The following is a 16,959-nucleotide window of genomic DNA, read 5'->3' on the forward strand; positions in this document are numbered from 1 at the left end:
GTCCTTTCCTCTCAGTGTATGTGTGTGTCTGCATTAATGTACACTGTAGTCATTTCAAACAGTGAACTGAGTTTCTCTGATACTTGGTAAACAAACACTGTGACATAAAGAGCCCCCTGCAGCCTGTGGTCTGTTTCCTGCTTCACTAAAACGTGTCATTATTAAAGGACTGCATTGATATTCAAGTCTGATTGTGAACTCAATCTTATTGTTGCATGCTTGTATGATGGGACAGGAAGTATGGGGATGATTTAGTATGGTTATAAAGTTTCAGGGGATCATGTTAGACTTCATTGAATTGAAATGATGATGCATGTGTAACAAGTGTTTTCTGTTTTCAGACTTTAATGATCTTCATAACAAAATCAAACAGGAGTTAAACTGAGCATTCATTTTATCCTTTATGACTTTTTTTATTAGATAGTAATTCAGAATAAATATATACATATATATACATATATATATATATAACTTGGGAGTGATGCCCTGTTATATTGCTTTAATAAAAGTTGTGATTGATAATCAGTTCTTAATCCACACACAGAGCCGTTTGGACCGGAGTTATTCTCATGAAGAGCTGTTCTCTGCCGCACACTGACATGGAGCACACCCCGGGGTGCGCGGAGGTACGAGGGCCCATTCAATGCTTTAACTTGTGTCTGCTTTCATTCAGAGGGATTTACTTTCAGTAGATCTCAGCTCTGTGACACCAACGCAGCAGAAACAAAGTACAGTGCCATAGAGCCATAATCTCTTTACTGTCCTAATCTCACAGGGACATCTGAGCCTTTGTCAGTGCTGCTGTTAAGTTCTTGTATATTAAAATTGTGATGGAACAAAGATGTGTGGGGGATGGGGACTAACTCCTGGGGCGTTTTACACACTCGGTAATTAAGCCTCTTTAACTGACAGCAGAGAGCCAAAAGGCGCAGACGTCCTCCGATTGGCCGGATTGACTTTACAATCCTCTCTTGTTTCCAAGCTCAGCGCAGGCAGAGCTCTTCTCCTCCCCAACACCCGCAGGAGCAGGACACAGAGGAGGCGCAGGCAGAGCTCTTCTCCTCCCCAACACCGGCAGGACCAGGACGCAGAGGAGGCGCAGGCAGAGTACTTCTCCTCCCCCGAACACCCGCAGGAGCAGGACGCAGAGGAGGCGCAGGCAGAGCTCTTCTCCTCCCCGAACACCAGGACGCAGAGGAGGCGCGCTGAGGGGCTGAAGTCAGAGAACTGTGCAGACTTCACCCAGACCAGGAACTCGATCAGCAGAGCTAAGTTTCCTCTAGATCTGCTCCTCGTTCTGGATCACAGTGGATGCATGTCGGGACTGTTGGATCGCTCGTCTTAGCAGCGTCGCGCTACATTAAGTTTGTGTTGTGAAAAGAAACCATGAAGTCTGCCTGTGGGTCCCTGTGGAGGCTGATCCAGCTGACTCTCCTCATGTCATGCTGCAGAGCCTCAGAGTATGAGTACCTCAGCTGGAAGTCGGACACGTATGACGGCGGACACAGCTACGGAAAGCCTCCTCAGTGCGTGGACATCCCGGAGGATCTGCGGCTCTGTCACAACGTCGGCTACACTCAGATGCTGCTGCCCAGCCTGCTGGAGCACGAAACCATGGCCGAGGTTCGGCAGCAGGCCAACACCTGGGTGCCACTGGTGCACAAGAACTGCCATCCGGGTACGCAGGTCTTCCTGTGCTCGCTGTTTGCCCCCGTGTGCCTGGAGCGGCCCATCTATCCGTGCCGCTGGCTGTGCGAGGCCGTGCGGGACGGCTGCACCCCCATCATGGCGGCTTTCGGCTTCCCGTGGCCAGAGATGCTTACCTGTGATAAATTCCCACAAGACGATGTGTGCATCGCCATGACGCAGCCCAACGCGACCGAGGCCACTCCGCCCACAGGTAGACCCGATCCCCATGTCTCTGTGATCTACTCCTGACATCTGAAACATGCAAACACTGAAACTGAAACACAAGAGACCTGATGAGAGAGTTAGTACAGTCTTACACCAGTTATTTCTTTATTATAGCACTATGCATGTTAGGAGCCCATAAGAGCTGCATTATTACACTGTATTATATTACAATTATTATATTATATTTTACTATATTATATTATATTATATTATATTATATTATATTATATTATATTATATTATACACAATATATTATAGCTTTAGTAAATATCCACAAATCATTTTTTTCATTTATACATTTTTTGAAATTGTTCTTATAAACAACATGTCCTCCACACTGCAGGGATCAGAGCCGGTCCTAACCGACTTGGTGCCCTGGGCAAGATTTTAACTGGTGCCCCTTGTATTATAACCAACTCCAACAATCACATCACATGTACACTGAAAGAAAACTGACATCCAGCTTTAGGTTTTAAAGGATTCCTTTGTTTTAAAATAAAAATGACCTTTAAAAGAACATTAATAACATGGTAACAACACTGACATTTAGCAGGGATAAAATATGATTTCAAATTGCATAATGTATTAGTAGTAGAATTTATTCAGTCTTAATATAACACAATCATTTTCACAGTGCAGACACTTTCAACAAAGCAACAGTCATGTATTAAGTGATGACTGAAAAGCCAGAAGCAAAATGTTTATTTAAGCCTAGCCTACATTTTCTATCTATTTAAGCTAACAGCTTCCAAAGTGTAAAGAAAACAACAACAAAACAAAAACAAGTACATCATGAAAACTTAAGACTTCAAAAACTGATTTGTAAACCATTATTTTTAAAAACCAAAAGTGAATCACAAGCTTTTAAATGTTTACTGGCATCATTCCCCAATTAAATCCAAAATTAGATTAGATAAAACAATATTTGTTTTTCCTTTTATCTTCAAATTATCTTCCTCACTCATTTAGCGGCGCCCCCTATGGATGGCCGGCATCCCTAGCATTTGCCTGTACTGCCTATGCAACGGGCCGGCCCTGGCTGGGATTAATAAGTGATCTGAAAGTCAGTGAAGTCACATTTATTTATTTAAAAAATATATATATATATATTTAAAAGGACCATGCATGTTAATGAACACTTCTGTAAATATGCCAGAATTAGCCAAAGGCTAGTTTACGTCTGTAGTCCTTTGACAGATGTTAAAAAGGCTCCCTAGGAAGATCAAGATTAAACCAAAAAATAAAATAAAATGAAAATAAGAAGGGAGAGGAGAAACCATGGACATAAAATACACGTAGCAAGACAATCAGGAAGCAGCAATGAGGAAATATTAAAGAGGACATGCAGACACAACAGGACAACATTTAACAGTGCTGTACACATTTGCATCAGACAGTAACTATCAATCATTGAACTAGCTGCATACAATTCACATGAAGCAACGTATAGACTGAGCAACAGATGATCACAGCGAATAGACAACACAAGCAAGCAACAGTAAGTTAAAAAACACAGGACGGATCCACAGATGGCCGACACAGGGTGGCAGGCGCAGGGGGAAAGGGTTAAGTGTTGACAGATTTGGTTGCTTATGAGCCGCTGCTTCAAATGAAACTAAATGAGTGGTATGTGTTGAGCTCTCTGATAGAAGTTGGTTTGTTGTTCCATTCTCGTGAGAGGCTCTGATGGAGAAGGCTGATTGACTAAAAGCACTTTTCCTAAGTGGAATAACACAGTCCCCTCTCGTGACTCCTCTGGTAGTGTGATACGGATTAGTTTGGATGCTAAAAAAATCGCTAAGTGGTGGGGGAGCCATGCCATGTGTGGTTTTGTAAAGGAGACATGCATTAATGTGCATTACCATGTTTTCCCAAATTAGGAGGTTGTATTTCTTTAAAATAGCACAGTGGTGGAATGTCCTTGGTCGTTTGTCTAGAACCTGAAGTGTCTGTTTTAAAGTCTGTCATGGTTTCACTGTGCTATGACCAGCCTGAGACCAGCTTGTTACACAGTAGGTCATGTGAGTAAGAATCATTGAATGCATGTACATCTTGGCTCCGCACAGTGGGTTGTTCCTCTAATTTAGGGATCAGTCACTTTGTGAAAGTTCACTCTCCACAGACGCATTAATCCTCAAACCCCAGGAGGAGCAGTGGACATGAGTGTTTTATATCATACTCTTATCTGCCTGTTGGTTTCAGTGCAGCCATGAGTGTGTTTCTGTATCCAAGCACTGAACACTCCGAGAAGCTAACCAGAGTGAGAAAAACTAAACAGCCAGCACTTTTGCCACAGTGAAGAAACAGACACCCATGCAGTTGGAGGGCTGGAGAATGTTGTTTCAGGGGTGATGGTGTGCTTGCAGATGCAAATTCCTCAAACAAATGCAACCTTTTGTGGGAGACATGCTGTGATCTCAGTGCAACAATTTCAACCTCCCTCCTCCCCCGTGCTCCTTAAAGATAACACGATGTGCTTATTTTCTCTTCTTGATTCACAATGTTTGAAGTCAATGCCGTGCTGCTCACTTTTGACTTGATGTTGTGATAATGAAACAAGCTTCGGCAGATGGTAGAATGTTATTGGAAGGTGTTTTGTTGAATTGGTGGACCATGCTTGCTGGAACTGAGAAAAGTGAACCCCTGCTTGTTTAGAGCCCATGTGCCTCACTGACCAATGAGAGGAAGATGAAACAGAGTTAGAGAAATGCCTGCTCCAAATAATGTGTATCAATAAACCTGGAGAGCAGTGAGCATGGGGATGATTCCTATGTATGCAGTCTTAAACTTAGGTAACTGCAGTGCATGTTACATCATGTAAACAGCTTTAGCTTTCTGTAGAGCGTTCCCTGTCTTCTTCTTGTAATGAATAACTCCAGCCTTGGTTTAAGGCCCATAGACTGTACATATAATGGACAGTGTTGCTCCGCCGTTTCCCTTTGTACGGTTTTGAAGCCAAAATATCCCGTTCTAGAACGCTGCCATCTTGTAAATTTTCTGCAGCCAGAGTCTGCACAGTAGGGAATTTGTGTTTCCACGGTAACGAGCTCCGACCTACATCGTAGCGTACCGAGGTCCTATGGAGTTTCTCTCTATGGCAGCTGTCAAAGTAAACCAGGAAGTAAATCCCCGTTTTTTAACCTCTAATAACTAACGAAGAATAAACTTTTCAGAAAAAAGAGGCCTTGAACACAAAACAGTCAAATAATAACTACATATCACAACAGCATACGGATGAGATTTTTAAAGTTTGACCACAGCCCCATTGAAATGAATGGGGGACACAGAGTGTTTGACCTATACTGCAGCCAGCCACCAGGGGGAGCAGTTTTTGTGGTGGCCTCACTTTGAGCCGAGTGAGATGACGTCCATTTTATATACAATCAATCAATCAATCAAGCTTTATTTATAGAGACCCTTTTATACAAATAAAATGCAACCCAAAGAGCTTTACAGAGACTGAAAACAAGAAAGAAGCAGAAATGAAACAATGGCAAGACATATTAGAGGAAGATAATAATAATGATAATAATAAAAATAATAAGAATACACATTAAAAATAAGAACAACATAAAATAAAATAGAGACTAATGCACACCAAAATAAAATATGTGCAATTAAAATAAGTTAAAGCATCAAAATTAAGAATAAAAATAGTTAAAATACATAGATTTAAAAGGTAAGGATAAGAGTTGAAAAATAAAACTAAGGCTAAAAATATCAATACAACTGAGTAGATAAATAAAATTAAATAAATGAATGAATAAATACATAAAAATACAATAAGATAACAGTTAAAATTACTTAAATAATAAAGCAACATTTAAATCAATATTATAGTAAAAGGTAGGTAATAAAATAAAATTGTTAAACCCTACATATAAAAGCCAGATTGAATAAATAAGTTTTTAGTTTACGTTTAAAAGTCTCAATATCTCTATCAGCGCCTCTCAGATCTTCGGGCAGGCTGTTCCATAGTTTGGGAGCGTAGTGGCTGAAAGCAGCGTCACCAAATGTTTTAGTTCTGCTCTTAGGAACAGCTAAAAGAGAGGAGCCGGAGGATCTGAGAGACCGACCTGGTTTATATACTACTATACAGTCTATGTTCAGGCCCCATTGTTTGAAGTTTTAACATGTTACTTTAGGGCACTGGTTTATTCCATGTGACCTGATTGCCCTGGTCCCAGGTTCAAGTCGTCATGTCTCTGTAGCTGTTGAATTATATAGAATCAGAGATCCCTATAATAACCTTATAAAGGTTACTTCTGAAATCATACAGGCATGATGCAAACACTGTGTATACAAACTCAAAGAGACAATACTTCTTGAGTATAACGACTGACAGGAGGAGCTTTGACATACATGTCCAATCCACTTTATTTATATCGCACATTTAAAAAAACAGTCAAGTTTAGCAAAGTGCTGACAGTGAGGTAAAATAAGTTAAAACACACAGAACATAAAACACTGTCAGAAAATAAGAGCAAATAAAGATCCAATAAAAGAACAGGCAGAGGCAGAGACCACACAACTCTCACGCTGGGTTAAAAGACAAGGAATAAAAATATGTTTTAAGACAGGATTTTAAAGTCCTTAATGTTGGGGACAATCTAACATGGGGGGGCAGCTCGTTCCACAGTAAGGGGGGCCACTGCCAAGAAGGCACGGCCACCCCTGGTTTTCAGCCTGGTCTTAGGGACCACTAGAAGCTGCTGACCAGTAGACCTCAAGGACCTTGCAGGGGTGTAGCTTTGCAGGAGGTCAGAAATATACTGAGGAGGTACTCCATTTAAAGATTTAAAAACAAACAATCAAATCTTAAAATGAATCCTGAAATGAACAGGGAGCCAGTGGAGAGAATGGGGGGAATGTGCTCTCGCTTACGGGTGCCAAAAGTGGAGCAGCAGCATTTTGGACTAGCTGTAGGCGTGACAGGGAGACCTGGTTAACGCTGGCATGAAGGGGCGTTACAGTCCAGATCAGAGCATGAATAACTTTCTCTTTTTTTTAAACAGTTTTATTGTTTTTGTTTTTCCACAAACAGAAGAGATTTAAATCAAATCATACATCTTGCCTTCGTATCACATTACACATTTAAAATTGTACATTAAGAGTGGATTATATAAAGACATTTACATTAGAAAGAGAAGTAAGAATAAATAGATCAAATAAAATAAAACAAAATAAAAAATATATAAATAGAATAAAATAAAATAAAATAAGAAACATAAATGAAATGAAAAAGTAAAATTAATGAAATTAATAAAATGAAAAAAAAACATAAATAAATAAAATAAAATACTGCCACGGTGTCGTAATGATATTCCAAACAAGGAAAACCCAGCCGCCAGACCACTCCCCCCACAGGTCGATGTCATGCATATTGCCATTATTATAGGTTTTCACATACCAAGTACAAGCAAGTGTAATACCTGGTAACAAAAGGCAAAGTTAGCTAAGCTTTATTGATATGTATAACTTTCTCCTAATCATTAAAAGATAAGAACAATTTAATCTCAGATAAAAGCCTGAAACGATAAAAACATGATCAGACTACAGAGTTAATCTGATTATCTCATGTAAAATCACCATCCATTATAACACCAAGATCCATTACTGTGGGTTTCAAGGTCCAGTATCTGGGCCTTACATGCAGCACTGGATTCAAACACAATCATCTCAGTCTTGTTTTCATTAAAGTTTGAAAGTTTAAACATCCTCTGTGGTTAGAATGTGATGAATGCTTTAATATGGCTGTGGGGAGAGGGTATGCAGCAGTAAAGCTGGATTTTAGGCAACAGTATAAATGAGGCATAATGTTGCATTGGTGGGGCGTGAGGGAGGTTACATAGTCTGGAATAAAAGCTATTCAGTAAGACTCTGATCTGGATGAGAGGACACATACCAGAGAAACACAGGGAACACAATCAGAGTCAGAATCAATCAAAGAGATAACAGTCATCAATAAAATGAAGCCAAGTTGTTTTGATTTAAAGCAGGGGCATCAAACTCATATCAGTTCAGGGGACACATACAGCCCGAGTTGATCTCAAGTGGGCCGGACCAGTAAAATCAGAACATAATAACCTATAAATACCCACAACTGCAAATTGTTCCCTTTGTTTTAGCAGAAAAAGTACATTCTGAAAATGTTCACATTTAATGAACTATCTCTTTACAAAAACAGCTGTTGTATTTTTCTCCATGATGAGTCTCATAGTGGGGCAGAATATTATACACCTTAAAATCCTGAAACCTGCTGAGAACACACCAAACACACAGGTTTCCCATTCACCTGTCACAGTGTGTAATGTGTACTGCAAAACAACAGATAGATTATAATAATGAAGAAGGTAAAGTTGACTATTTTGGACCCCTCAGTACCAGCATGAACAGTTTGCTTGCTGGACAGTGTTGTATGCAGGGGTGTAGTGCCAGTGAGTGCACCTATGACACTCCCACATGCATGGTAAGCACATGCACGATATGAGGCTCCTTCCCCCCCCCCCCCCACCCACCTCCAGAGGACAAATCTGAAAAAGCAGTTATTTTTATTGAAAAATTACAGTTAATGTCTTCTCTGCAATTTTTCATTTTGCAAATTCATCTTGTGGCCGGATTGGAACCTCTGGCGGCAAAGTCTGGTTTAAAGGCTTATGTCAGTGTCTATACAACCAACTCATTCACTTGGACTGCACAGTGGATATCATCAACTTCCCTGGAGATAAGTGATCATGTGAAAGTCCAGAACCAGAGTTCAGGTCTCAGCACTGACACAGCGTCACTGCAGCTCTGTGTTGTACTGTATGTGTGGAGAAGAAGCAGGTCTTACTGGACCAAGGCCTTCTGAGAAGCACTCCTTCCCAGAGACGGGGTTCTACAGAGCTGCAGTCTTCAGACGTTGCTGGTTGTGTTTTATTGTGAGAACACAAAGGCAGGCCTCTTGAAGCTGAACGCTCTGCAGGATTTATTTGTTTCTGCTGAAGTGGCTGTAACTCATGTTGAGGTTAAAACAGACAAACACAGAAGCTTCTCAGCCCTCAGCAGTTTCAAACAGAGGTCTGCGAACAATCCACATCATCTCTTCTAAATACAGGCTGATTATCCTTCATTTAAAGAGAGCCTGTGGAACCCTGGGACTCTGTAAACACTCTTTGTTTTCTCAAACCCTTTGCACTTTAGTGTAACTTTAACAAGCTTTTGCAAAACACATGTAATAGACAACTGGCAACTGGAAGACAAGTATTTGTTTTCCCCTTTGTCACCCCTGTGCTCCGTCCATGCAGAGCCACGCTGTGACGGTGCAGTTGGTTTGAATTGTTTGCTGCAGTCTGTTGTGACTCAGCTGTTTGGCATGGAGAGATCTACCAGTATTAGTATAAATTGAAAAATCCTGTTGGAGAAATGTTTGCATGTACGTCACTTCACTGAATTACTCCTTGGCAGAGACACATTCTGGCTCTTTGTTTTCAGGTTTTATCCTCGAGCTAACAGTTTGTACCTTTTTCAGAGCATTCAGTGGAGCTGGGATTAAGTATTACTGCTTTTGTCCCTTACATATTAGCTTTAGTCAAGAGTGACACATCACATCTGAGCATGAAGATAGGTTTGAAAACTGTCTGAATCCAGAAGAGAATGAGGAAGGTTGTTTACTGCAGCTCTGAGTTCCAGCTGGCTGTAAAAGCTGGAGACATTCCTCTCTGGAGTCAGGTCATAAGAGAGAGCAGGACTCTGAAAGCAGGCATGAGAGGAGGTCTGCATTCAGAGAGCTTAGAGGAGTGAACACGCTCTCAGGAGGAAGAGTTGAACTACAGTCATGGAAAAAAACATTAGTCCACCCTTATTTTCTTATTCATTTTAATGCCTGGTTCCACTAAAGGTATATTACCTGAAGAATACAATGAACACGACAAAAAATGCAGCTGATTACATCACACTGTATGTCCTATTTGACATGCTTAAGCTTAATTGTATTCCCAGGGTATATAAAGGGCCATTTCATGTCATAAGCAGCGCTGCACATGCTAAGGCCTCGAGTGGTTTCCTGCTTACATTCAAGCTGTAGCACAACTCAGGAGTTGTCAGCTCTCACGTCATGCCTAAAACAAAAGAACTATGTGAAGACACAAAGGTAGCCATCTTGGCACTGCTGGAAATTGGCATGAGTGAGAGACAGGTAGACAAAAAACTGAAGATCTCCAACAGCCGTTCATTACACATAGAACAAGCAAGCCAAACATGGTGCTACCAAACTGCTAGATGGTCGAGGCAGGAAACGTCTTTCTACCCCATGAGATGACTGTGCACTCATCCGGTCCTGTGTCAGGAGTTGTCCTCAGACCTCCAGGGAGCTTAAAAATGAGCTGGTACTGTCCAGAAATGTGACTTGTTCAGCAAGGACAGTTCCAAACCGACTTCTTGAAGCTGGTGTGAAGTCACACAGGGCACAGAAGAAGCCCTTCATCAACGAAAGGCAGAGGAAGGCCGGGTTACTCTTTGCTAGGGATCACAAGGATTGGACTGTTGATGGTTGGGCTCAGGTTCTCTTCAGTGATGAATCCAGTTTTGAGTTGATGCCCATTCCAACCAACTCACTAGTTAGGAGGAAGCCAGCAGAAGCCTACAAACCAGACAGTCTTGCCCCATCAGTAAAACATGGGGGTGGATCGATGGTGATCTGGGGTTGTCTCAGTATGGGTGGAACAGGGCAAATGCAATTGTGTGATGGGGGAATGAACCAGGTCACTTTAAATTTCCATGGGAAGTTAAGCTGGGGAATTTTGGAAATATTCCACATTGGAAACTTTCCATGGGAATTAACTGGGAATTAACTGTGAATTGAGGGTAATTTAATGTAAAGGTATCATATCCAAGTAAAAATATTTGTTTTGTTATAAGCAGACATCCATCCAAAATAATACAATTAAAACAGATTTATTTGTAAGTAGAACTTTATCAAGTGTGAAATATTTTATTGAACAATCAGTTCTTTCATTGAAGAACAAAAACATGAAGTTGAGTTAAATATTACTCATCCCCCCTGACCCAACCCATTCAAAAATTAACAACAATGCCCCATTCAAAATGTTAAATGAAAAGAGACGCTCTCCCTCCAACAAAGTCCCATTCAACATGCAAATGGAAGAGCATCTTCCCTCAAGCTTCTCAAGCCTAGCCTCTGCAGGATTCAAGAAATCATCAGTGCATGTGATGGAGGAATGCACATTGCATGTAGGGGGCGTGGTCTCAATAGCCCAACTATATTTCCCCAACTATATTTAAGTTCCAAAGTTAAGAGCCAATTTAGTAAATTCCTGGTTTATTCCTGTTTATTCCCATACATGCCTGTTAATTCCCATGGAAAGTTTCCAACTTTGAAAATTCCTGGAATTTTGCAACCCTATGTACAGGGCTCCTCTTGAAAACAGTCTTCTTCCATCAGCTGCAAAACTCTCTCCTGCCTCCAATGACTGGATTTTCCCACAAGACAATGCCCCTCACCACACGGCAAGGTCAGTTAAAGCCTGGATGGAGAGCCAGGACATTCGAACCATCCCTTGGCCTGCTCAATCACCAGATCTAAATCCAAGTGAAAACCTGTGGACAATCATCAAACTCAAAATGGAGAACCACAAGCCCAAAAACAAAACACATTTGTTTGAATTGTTGCAACAGGAATGGGCTGCTGTGACACCAGAACAATGTCAGAAGCTGGTGCAGAGCATGCCAAGACACATGGCTGCAGTCAACAAAGACAATGGTGATGCAATCAAGTACTAGCTCCTGTGTGTATCATGTGACTAAACAGACGGAGAAGAAAACATGGAAGGCCTAAAAGCACTGCTTTTAGCAGTACAATGCCATAGCATAGATGTTGGTTATTATCAAGAAAACCATGGAACATGGCGAGATATCAGCTCTTAAATTAAACTCTTATGAGCTATTTTTGTTGTTATCATTATATTTGTCTAAACAAATCTACCTTTAATTTTACCAAGCATTAAAATGAACAAGAAATTGAAGAAAACAAGGGTGGTCTAATAATTTTTTCCATGACTGTAGATTGTGCATCGTGGTGTTTTTACATTCTGTACATCAAATCATAGTTTGTTTTTTCCTTATGATCCTGACTCATTGAAGAACAACCTAAATGTGGATACTTTCAGCATGAGATTGATTCACCTCAAATGCCATGGCCCTATTTCCAGTTCATTTACCTTCTTTCATCCACAGGTTACTCTCCCGTCTGCCCTCCATGTGACAATGAAATGAAAACAGATGCCATGCTGGAGCACATGTGTGCCAGCGAGTTCGGTAAGCATCCTTCAAACATCCTTCTGCAAAAAACAACATGCATCATACTGTCATCACTGCTGTGCCGGGGTATCACAGAGCTACATGAAAGAACACACGGGGTCGTATCAATCATACATCCATCTCTAAATCAGATACCCAGAAGTCCTCATCAAAGCATGTTCGGCCCCTTTTTGAAGTTGTGATCAGATGCTTGGTTTGGTCAGGGATGATAGTCTAAGATCAATCAATCAATCAATCAATCTTTATTTATTTCTATAGCAAAAAATCACAACAAATGTTCTCCTCAGACTCTTTCCAAACAGAGCAGGTCTAGACCGTACTCTATGTTCTATTATTAACAAAGACCCAACATCAAGACAGGATAAGATCCAGTCCCATCTTACAGACAGGACTCAGTCTGATCTCATCTTAAAGGTGACACATCATGCAAAATCGACTTTTTAAATAAGCTGCATGTTTCTGAAATATGTTTCCCTGGCATGTCTACAAACCCCCCGAAAATGAAAAGAATCCATTCTGCCCCTGTTCTGATTTCTCCACCTTTCTGTAAATGTGTGCTGAAACCAGCCGTTTCTGTTTTCAGTGTTTTTGTTACGTCACAACGCCATCCGGTCTGTAACAGGAAGTCAGAGCTCGGAGCTTGTTCAGCCCATAGACTGTATAAAATACAACTCAATCCCTCCTCCGTTTTTCATTCCCTGCACACATGTGTGCTAACAAGGAGCTTAGGAGGGAGGCATGCTAGTTGTAGGCTGTCTTAATAAACACAAAGGTCGGTTTTACTCCCCACGTCTGCAGATTTGAAGATCTAGTGGATGACACAGGCACTGACACATTTTTATTTATCATGGAAAAGTGCTAGTGCTAGTTAGCATAGCCACATAGCTACATGTTCGTAGCTGTGTACCAAGACACACGTCGACATACTGACAAATAAAACAACAAGAAACACTAAATCTGTGACCAATGGTTCAGAAAGGTCCTGCTGCAGGCGCCTCTCCTTCAGGATCAGATTCTGGATCAGATTCAGAGGGTTGAAGTAACGCGGGTCTGTGAGCAGCCGTGTTTATTCAGCCAACATGTAAACATTAGATCAACGTGCTGGACAGCCGAGGCCACATCCACTTCCTGAGAGGGCGTGGTCAGAGAGCTCATTCACATTTAAAGGCACAGACACAGAAAACAGCCTGTTCTGAGGAGGGCTGAAAAAGAGGGGTTTACGGGCAGACCAAAATCTGATTTCAAAGTGGTTTTTTGAGCAATAAACTTTAAAGACATGTTTTGGGGACCTCTTAGACCAATATATGTTGATGAAAAAGAGCATAATATGTCACCTTTAATCCACCATGAGCAGAGACCTTTGCAGTATTTAGCTAGTTACTAAATACTGCAAAGTGTTGCAGCCATTTGCTCCCACTGACAGAGCGGAGCTTCTCTTCATCACCTCATAAGTCCAGATGTTTCATAAAAGCAGATAAAGATATTAAAATATATTTTCAAATAAACCCTGTTTACCCTTTTTGAAACATGTCACCTTCTCTAAAGGAAGTGATCAACAATTCTCTGATGAAATGAAAACATCTGCTCTGCTTGTTTTTATCCCCCTTCACCAGATCCATTTTTGATCATGCAGTAAATACACAGTAGACCTGGACTCTTCTACTACAGAGCCATGCTGTTGTAACACATGTAGAATGTGGTTTGGTGTTGTCTCTCTGAAATACGTAAGGTCTTCCTGAAGAAGTGATTGTCAGTAGTGCCTTCATAGATGTGCACACTAGCCATCCCATGGGCACTTGTGCATGCCAATACCATCAGGGATGCCGGCCTGTGAAGTGTGCACTAATAACAAGCCCCTCCCCTCTCTGAGGTGGAGGCTGCAGTGTCAGATTTGATTCATCAGACCACAGGACAGTTTTCCACTTCCCCTCAGTCCATCTTAAACGGGCTCAGGTCCAGAGAAGTCTCTGTGTTTCTGGATCATGTGGTTTCCTCTTTGATGCGTTTGCAGTGCTGCCTAAGGGCCTGAAGACCAGGTCCCTGAAGCAGCATGGTCCGTATTGAGATAATGATATGTGATCATAGAAGGAATCCTTACCTTCATTGAATGATTCATTGAGTTATCTATGAAGTAATGTTGCAGGCTCAACATGTTTTAATCTGATCTTATTACTCAACCTAAATAATGATACTTTATGTTCAACAGACCGGCTGATGATTTATGTGTAATTAATTTTGATACTAAACTTATATCCTGGAATACAATATCTGTACCACACTTTACTGATTCTACTGAGTGAAGACAGAGAGGGTCAATTGACACACACCCTGTCACCCCTTACTTTATGGGTGACCTAGAGGAGATAAGCGTGAGTAGCAAAGACGTTTCAACACGGCTTTAAAATCCTTTTGAACTCAAAAAGCCGTGGCAGAGATCGACCGGTGTTTTGGTTTAAACAGCGACCCTGTTAACTGGAGACCTTCAGCCGGATGCATCCCTCATAAACGTCTTTAGACCATCATTAAATATCTGATGAGGATATTTAGAAATCTTAATAAAAACTAAACTAGTTTGAATTCCCAGGAACTCCCTCTGTGTTTCAACAGCTGTGTAAACTCCACAAACACTGACACGTTCAGCTGAAGGTCTCCAGTTTACAGGGTCACTTTTAAAACCGTAACACCGGGAGAGAGACGCATTCATGGTGGGCTGAGAGAAGACTACTGTTACAAGCTGCTAAATCAAGAGAATCACAGCTTCTTCTTTTGAAAAGTACACACACATACAAAAAAGATAGAACAAATAAAAACTAATGAAAGAAAGAGAAATCAAGAGAATCACAGATGTGTGTGATGTTATTGTGGACAGAGGGAGGAATAAAAACACTGAGATTAATCTACCAATCAGACACGTTCAGCATTGCAGGCCCTGCCCCCCTGAAAGTCCCAGGACCTTTGAAAAGAGTACTTTCCCATAGCAGGGGGTTTTTAGGGGGGAGATTATCTACCCCTGAACTAAATTTAGACCCTAGTTTCTCCGGTTGAAAAACACCTTTACACCACACACGAGTGTCAGGGAGGACTCTGCTGCTCGTGCTGGCTTCATAAATGGAGATAAACAAGAACATGAGATGAAAACTAATGTCTTTTCTCAGAGACTCATATGGTATTTACGTATGACATGCATCATAACAACAAATTAAACATGCAGCTAAAGGATTATACAGCCCTGTGACCCTACATGTCTGTAAACACTGTAACTGACCGTATTAACCCCGGCCTCTGCATCGCTGCAGTAATGGGGTGAGGATCTGACTTTGAGGGGTGCTCACCCCCCTGAGAGATTGTGATATGGAAAGTTGCTTTAAAGTGTTAGAACCTTCCACTCATCCCCTCATTCACAAACATTTACTTTCCTACATATGAGATATCCATTCACAATAGTTAGACTTGGAATATATTGTTTTTTCAAAGGTACTACTATGAGCATTAGTGTGGTTATTATTCTTACAGGTAAGAGGAAGTTGGGGCGAATCCACACTGGAGTTTAAAAAAGTGATTCACCTAATAATGCATCAGACATTGTGATTGAGAAAACACTCCCACAGGTCACTGCATGAGGAACATGCTTCAGAATTCAAACTCCAGACATGCCGACAGTATGGGACGAGGCCTCATGATGACTAACATCCTGTGCACTTTACATCATGAAAGCTTATCTGTGCTGCTGACTTGTGCAGGATCTATGTGTGTCTGGTTCTGTGAGTGTTGGAGAGTATGAATGTGATGGAGAGCTAGGTGATGGTCTTAGTATGCAGTTTTTTGGCCTGTGCAGGGCTGAGTTAAATCAGGTGTATTGGTGCATTTCGAAGAAGAGGCTGATCCTGTTCACAGTGAAGACTCTTTCCTTTTCACAAACTCATGCTATATATTTGCTTTATTTTCCACTGCTGATTCATTGAAAACTGGATTTTATGAACAAGTTGGTGCATTTCGACCAAGAGTTCCGGGGTCTTTTAGCCCCCAGAGGTACTTCACCCTGAACTAAAAGGTTCCTGTGCCCCCATTGTTGTCTGCGTTTCGACCGCAGGCTGAAGTCCCGGGTAGATTGTGCAAATCAGGCCAGTGAGGTATGGAGAAAAAAAAAGTAAATGCATTACACCTCCAGACCAGTAGAGGGCAGTAACACAAAGTGGAGTGCCATTCATCACAGATGACACCATAGAAGCAGACGGACAGGCAGGTATCATTATGAGCAACACAACAGTTAGCCTGTTAGCATGAAGAGACTCAGCTGGTCTGTTTTAGATGGTGCTATATTTCATCACAGATGGATTCACTGAATCAACACGTGAGAGGAGATAAGCGCGAGTAGCAAAGACGTTTCAACACAGCTGAAATGGCTTTAATGAGATGTGCTTGTCTTCTGGCATCCGTAGATTGGCCCTATACCAAGAGCAATATTCATGCACAGATTACAGATTACATGAGGCAATATTATAAGCTACAATTTAAATGCTAAAAGAAAACACCAATACATATCTTTATATACAGTCATTTACTGTCAGATGTTAACTTGTTTTACAGCAGCAATTTTATAATAAAGGCACTGTAGGCGGCTGTGACTCAGTGCGCACAGTCTGTCGTCTATCATCTGAAGGATGGCGGATCAATCCCAGCTCCCTCAGTCACATGTTGAAGTGTCCTTGAGCAAGACCCTGAACCCC

The 16,959-nt window shown here is 41.3% G+C and overlaps 1 protein-coding gene across 1 annotated transcript in view; it reads left to right on the forward strand.

The window, feature by feature from the left end:
• The first annotated feature begins 937 nt into the window (after positions 1-937).
• The window catches only part of LOC117819315 (secreted frizzled-related protein 1-like), a 33,503-nt gene continuing 17,481 nt past the window's right edge, over positions 938-16,959 (forward strand). The window contains exons 1-2 of the mRNA XM_034692607.1: positions 938-1,900; positions 12,149-12,229. Coding sequence (XP_034548498.1) covers positions 1,387-1,900; positions 12,149-12,229 — 595 coding nt within the window. The 5' untranslated portion in view covers positions 938-1,386. The remainder of the gene's footprint in view (positions 1,901-12,148; positions 12,230-16,959) is intronic.

Source organism: Notolabrus celidotus, chromosome 9 (genome assembly GCF_009762535.1).
Source record: "Notolabrus celidotus isolate fNotCel1 chromosome 9, fNotCel1.pri, whole genome shotgun sequence".
Lineage (NCBI taxonomy): Eukaryota > Metazoa > Chordata > Actinopteri > Labriformes > Labridae > Notolabrus > Notolabrus celidotus.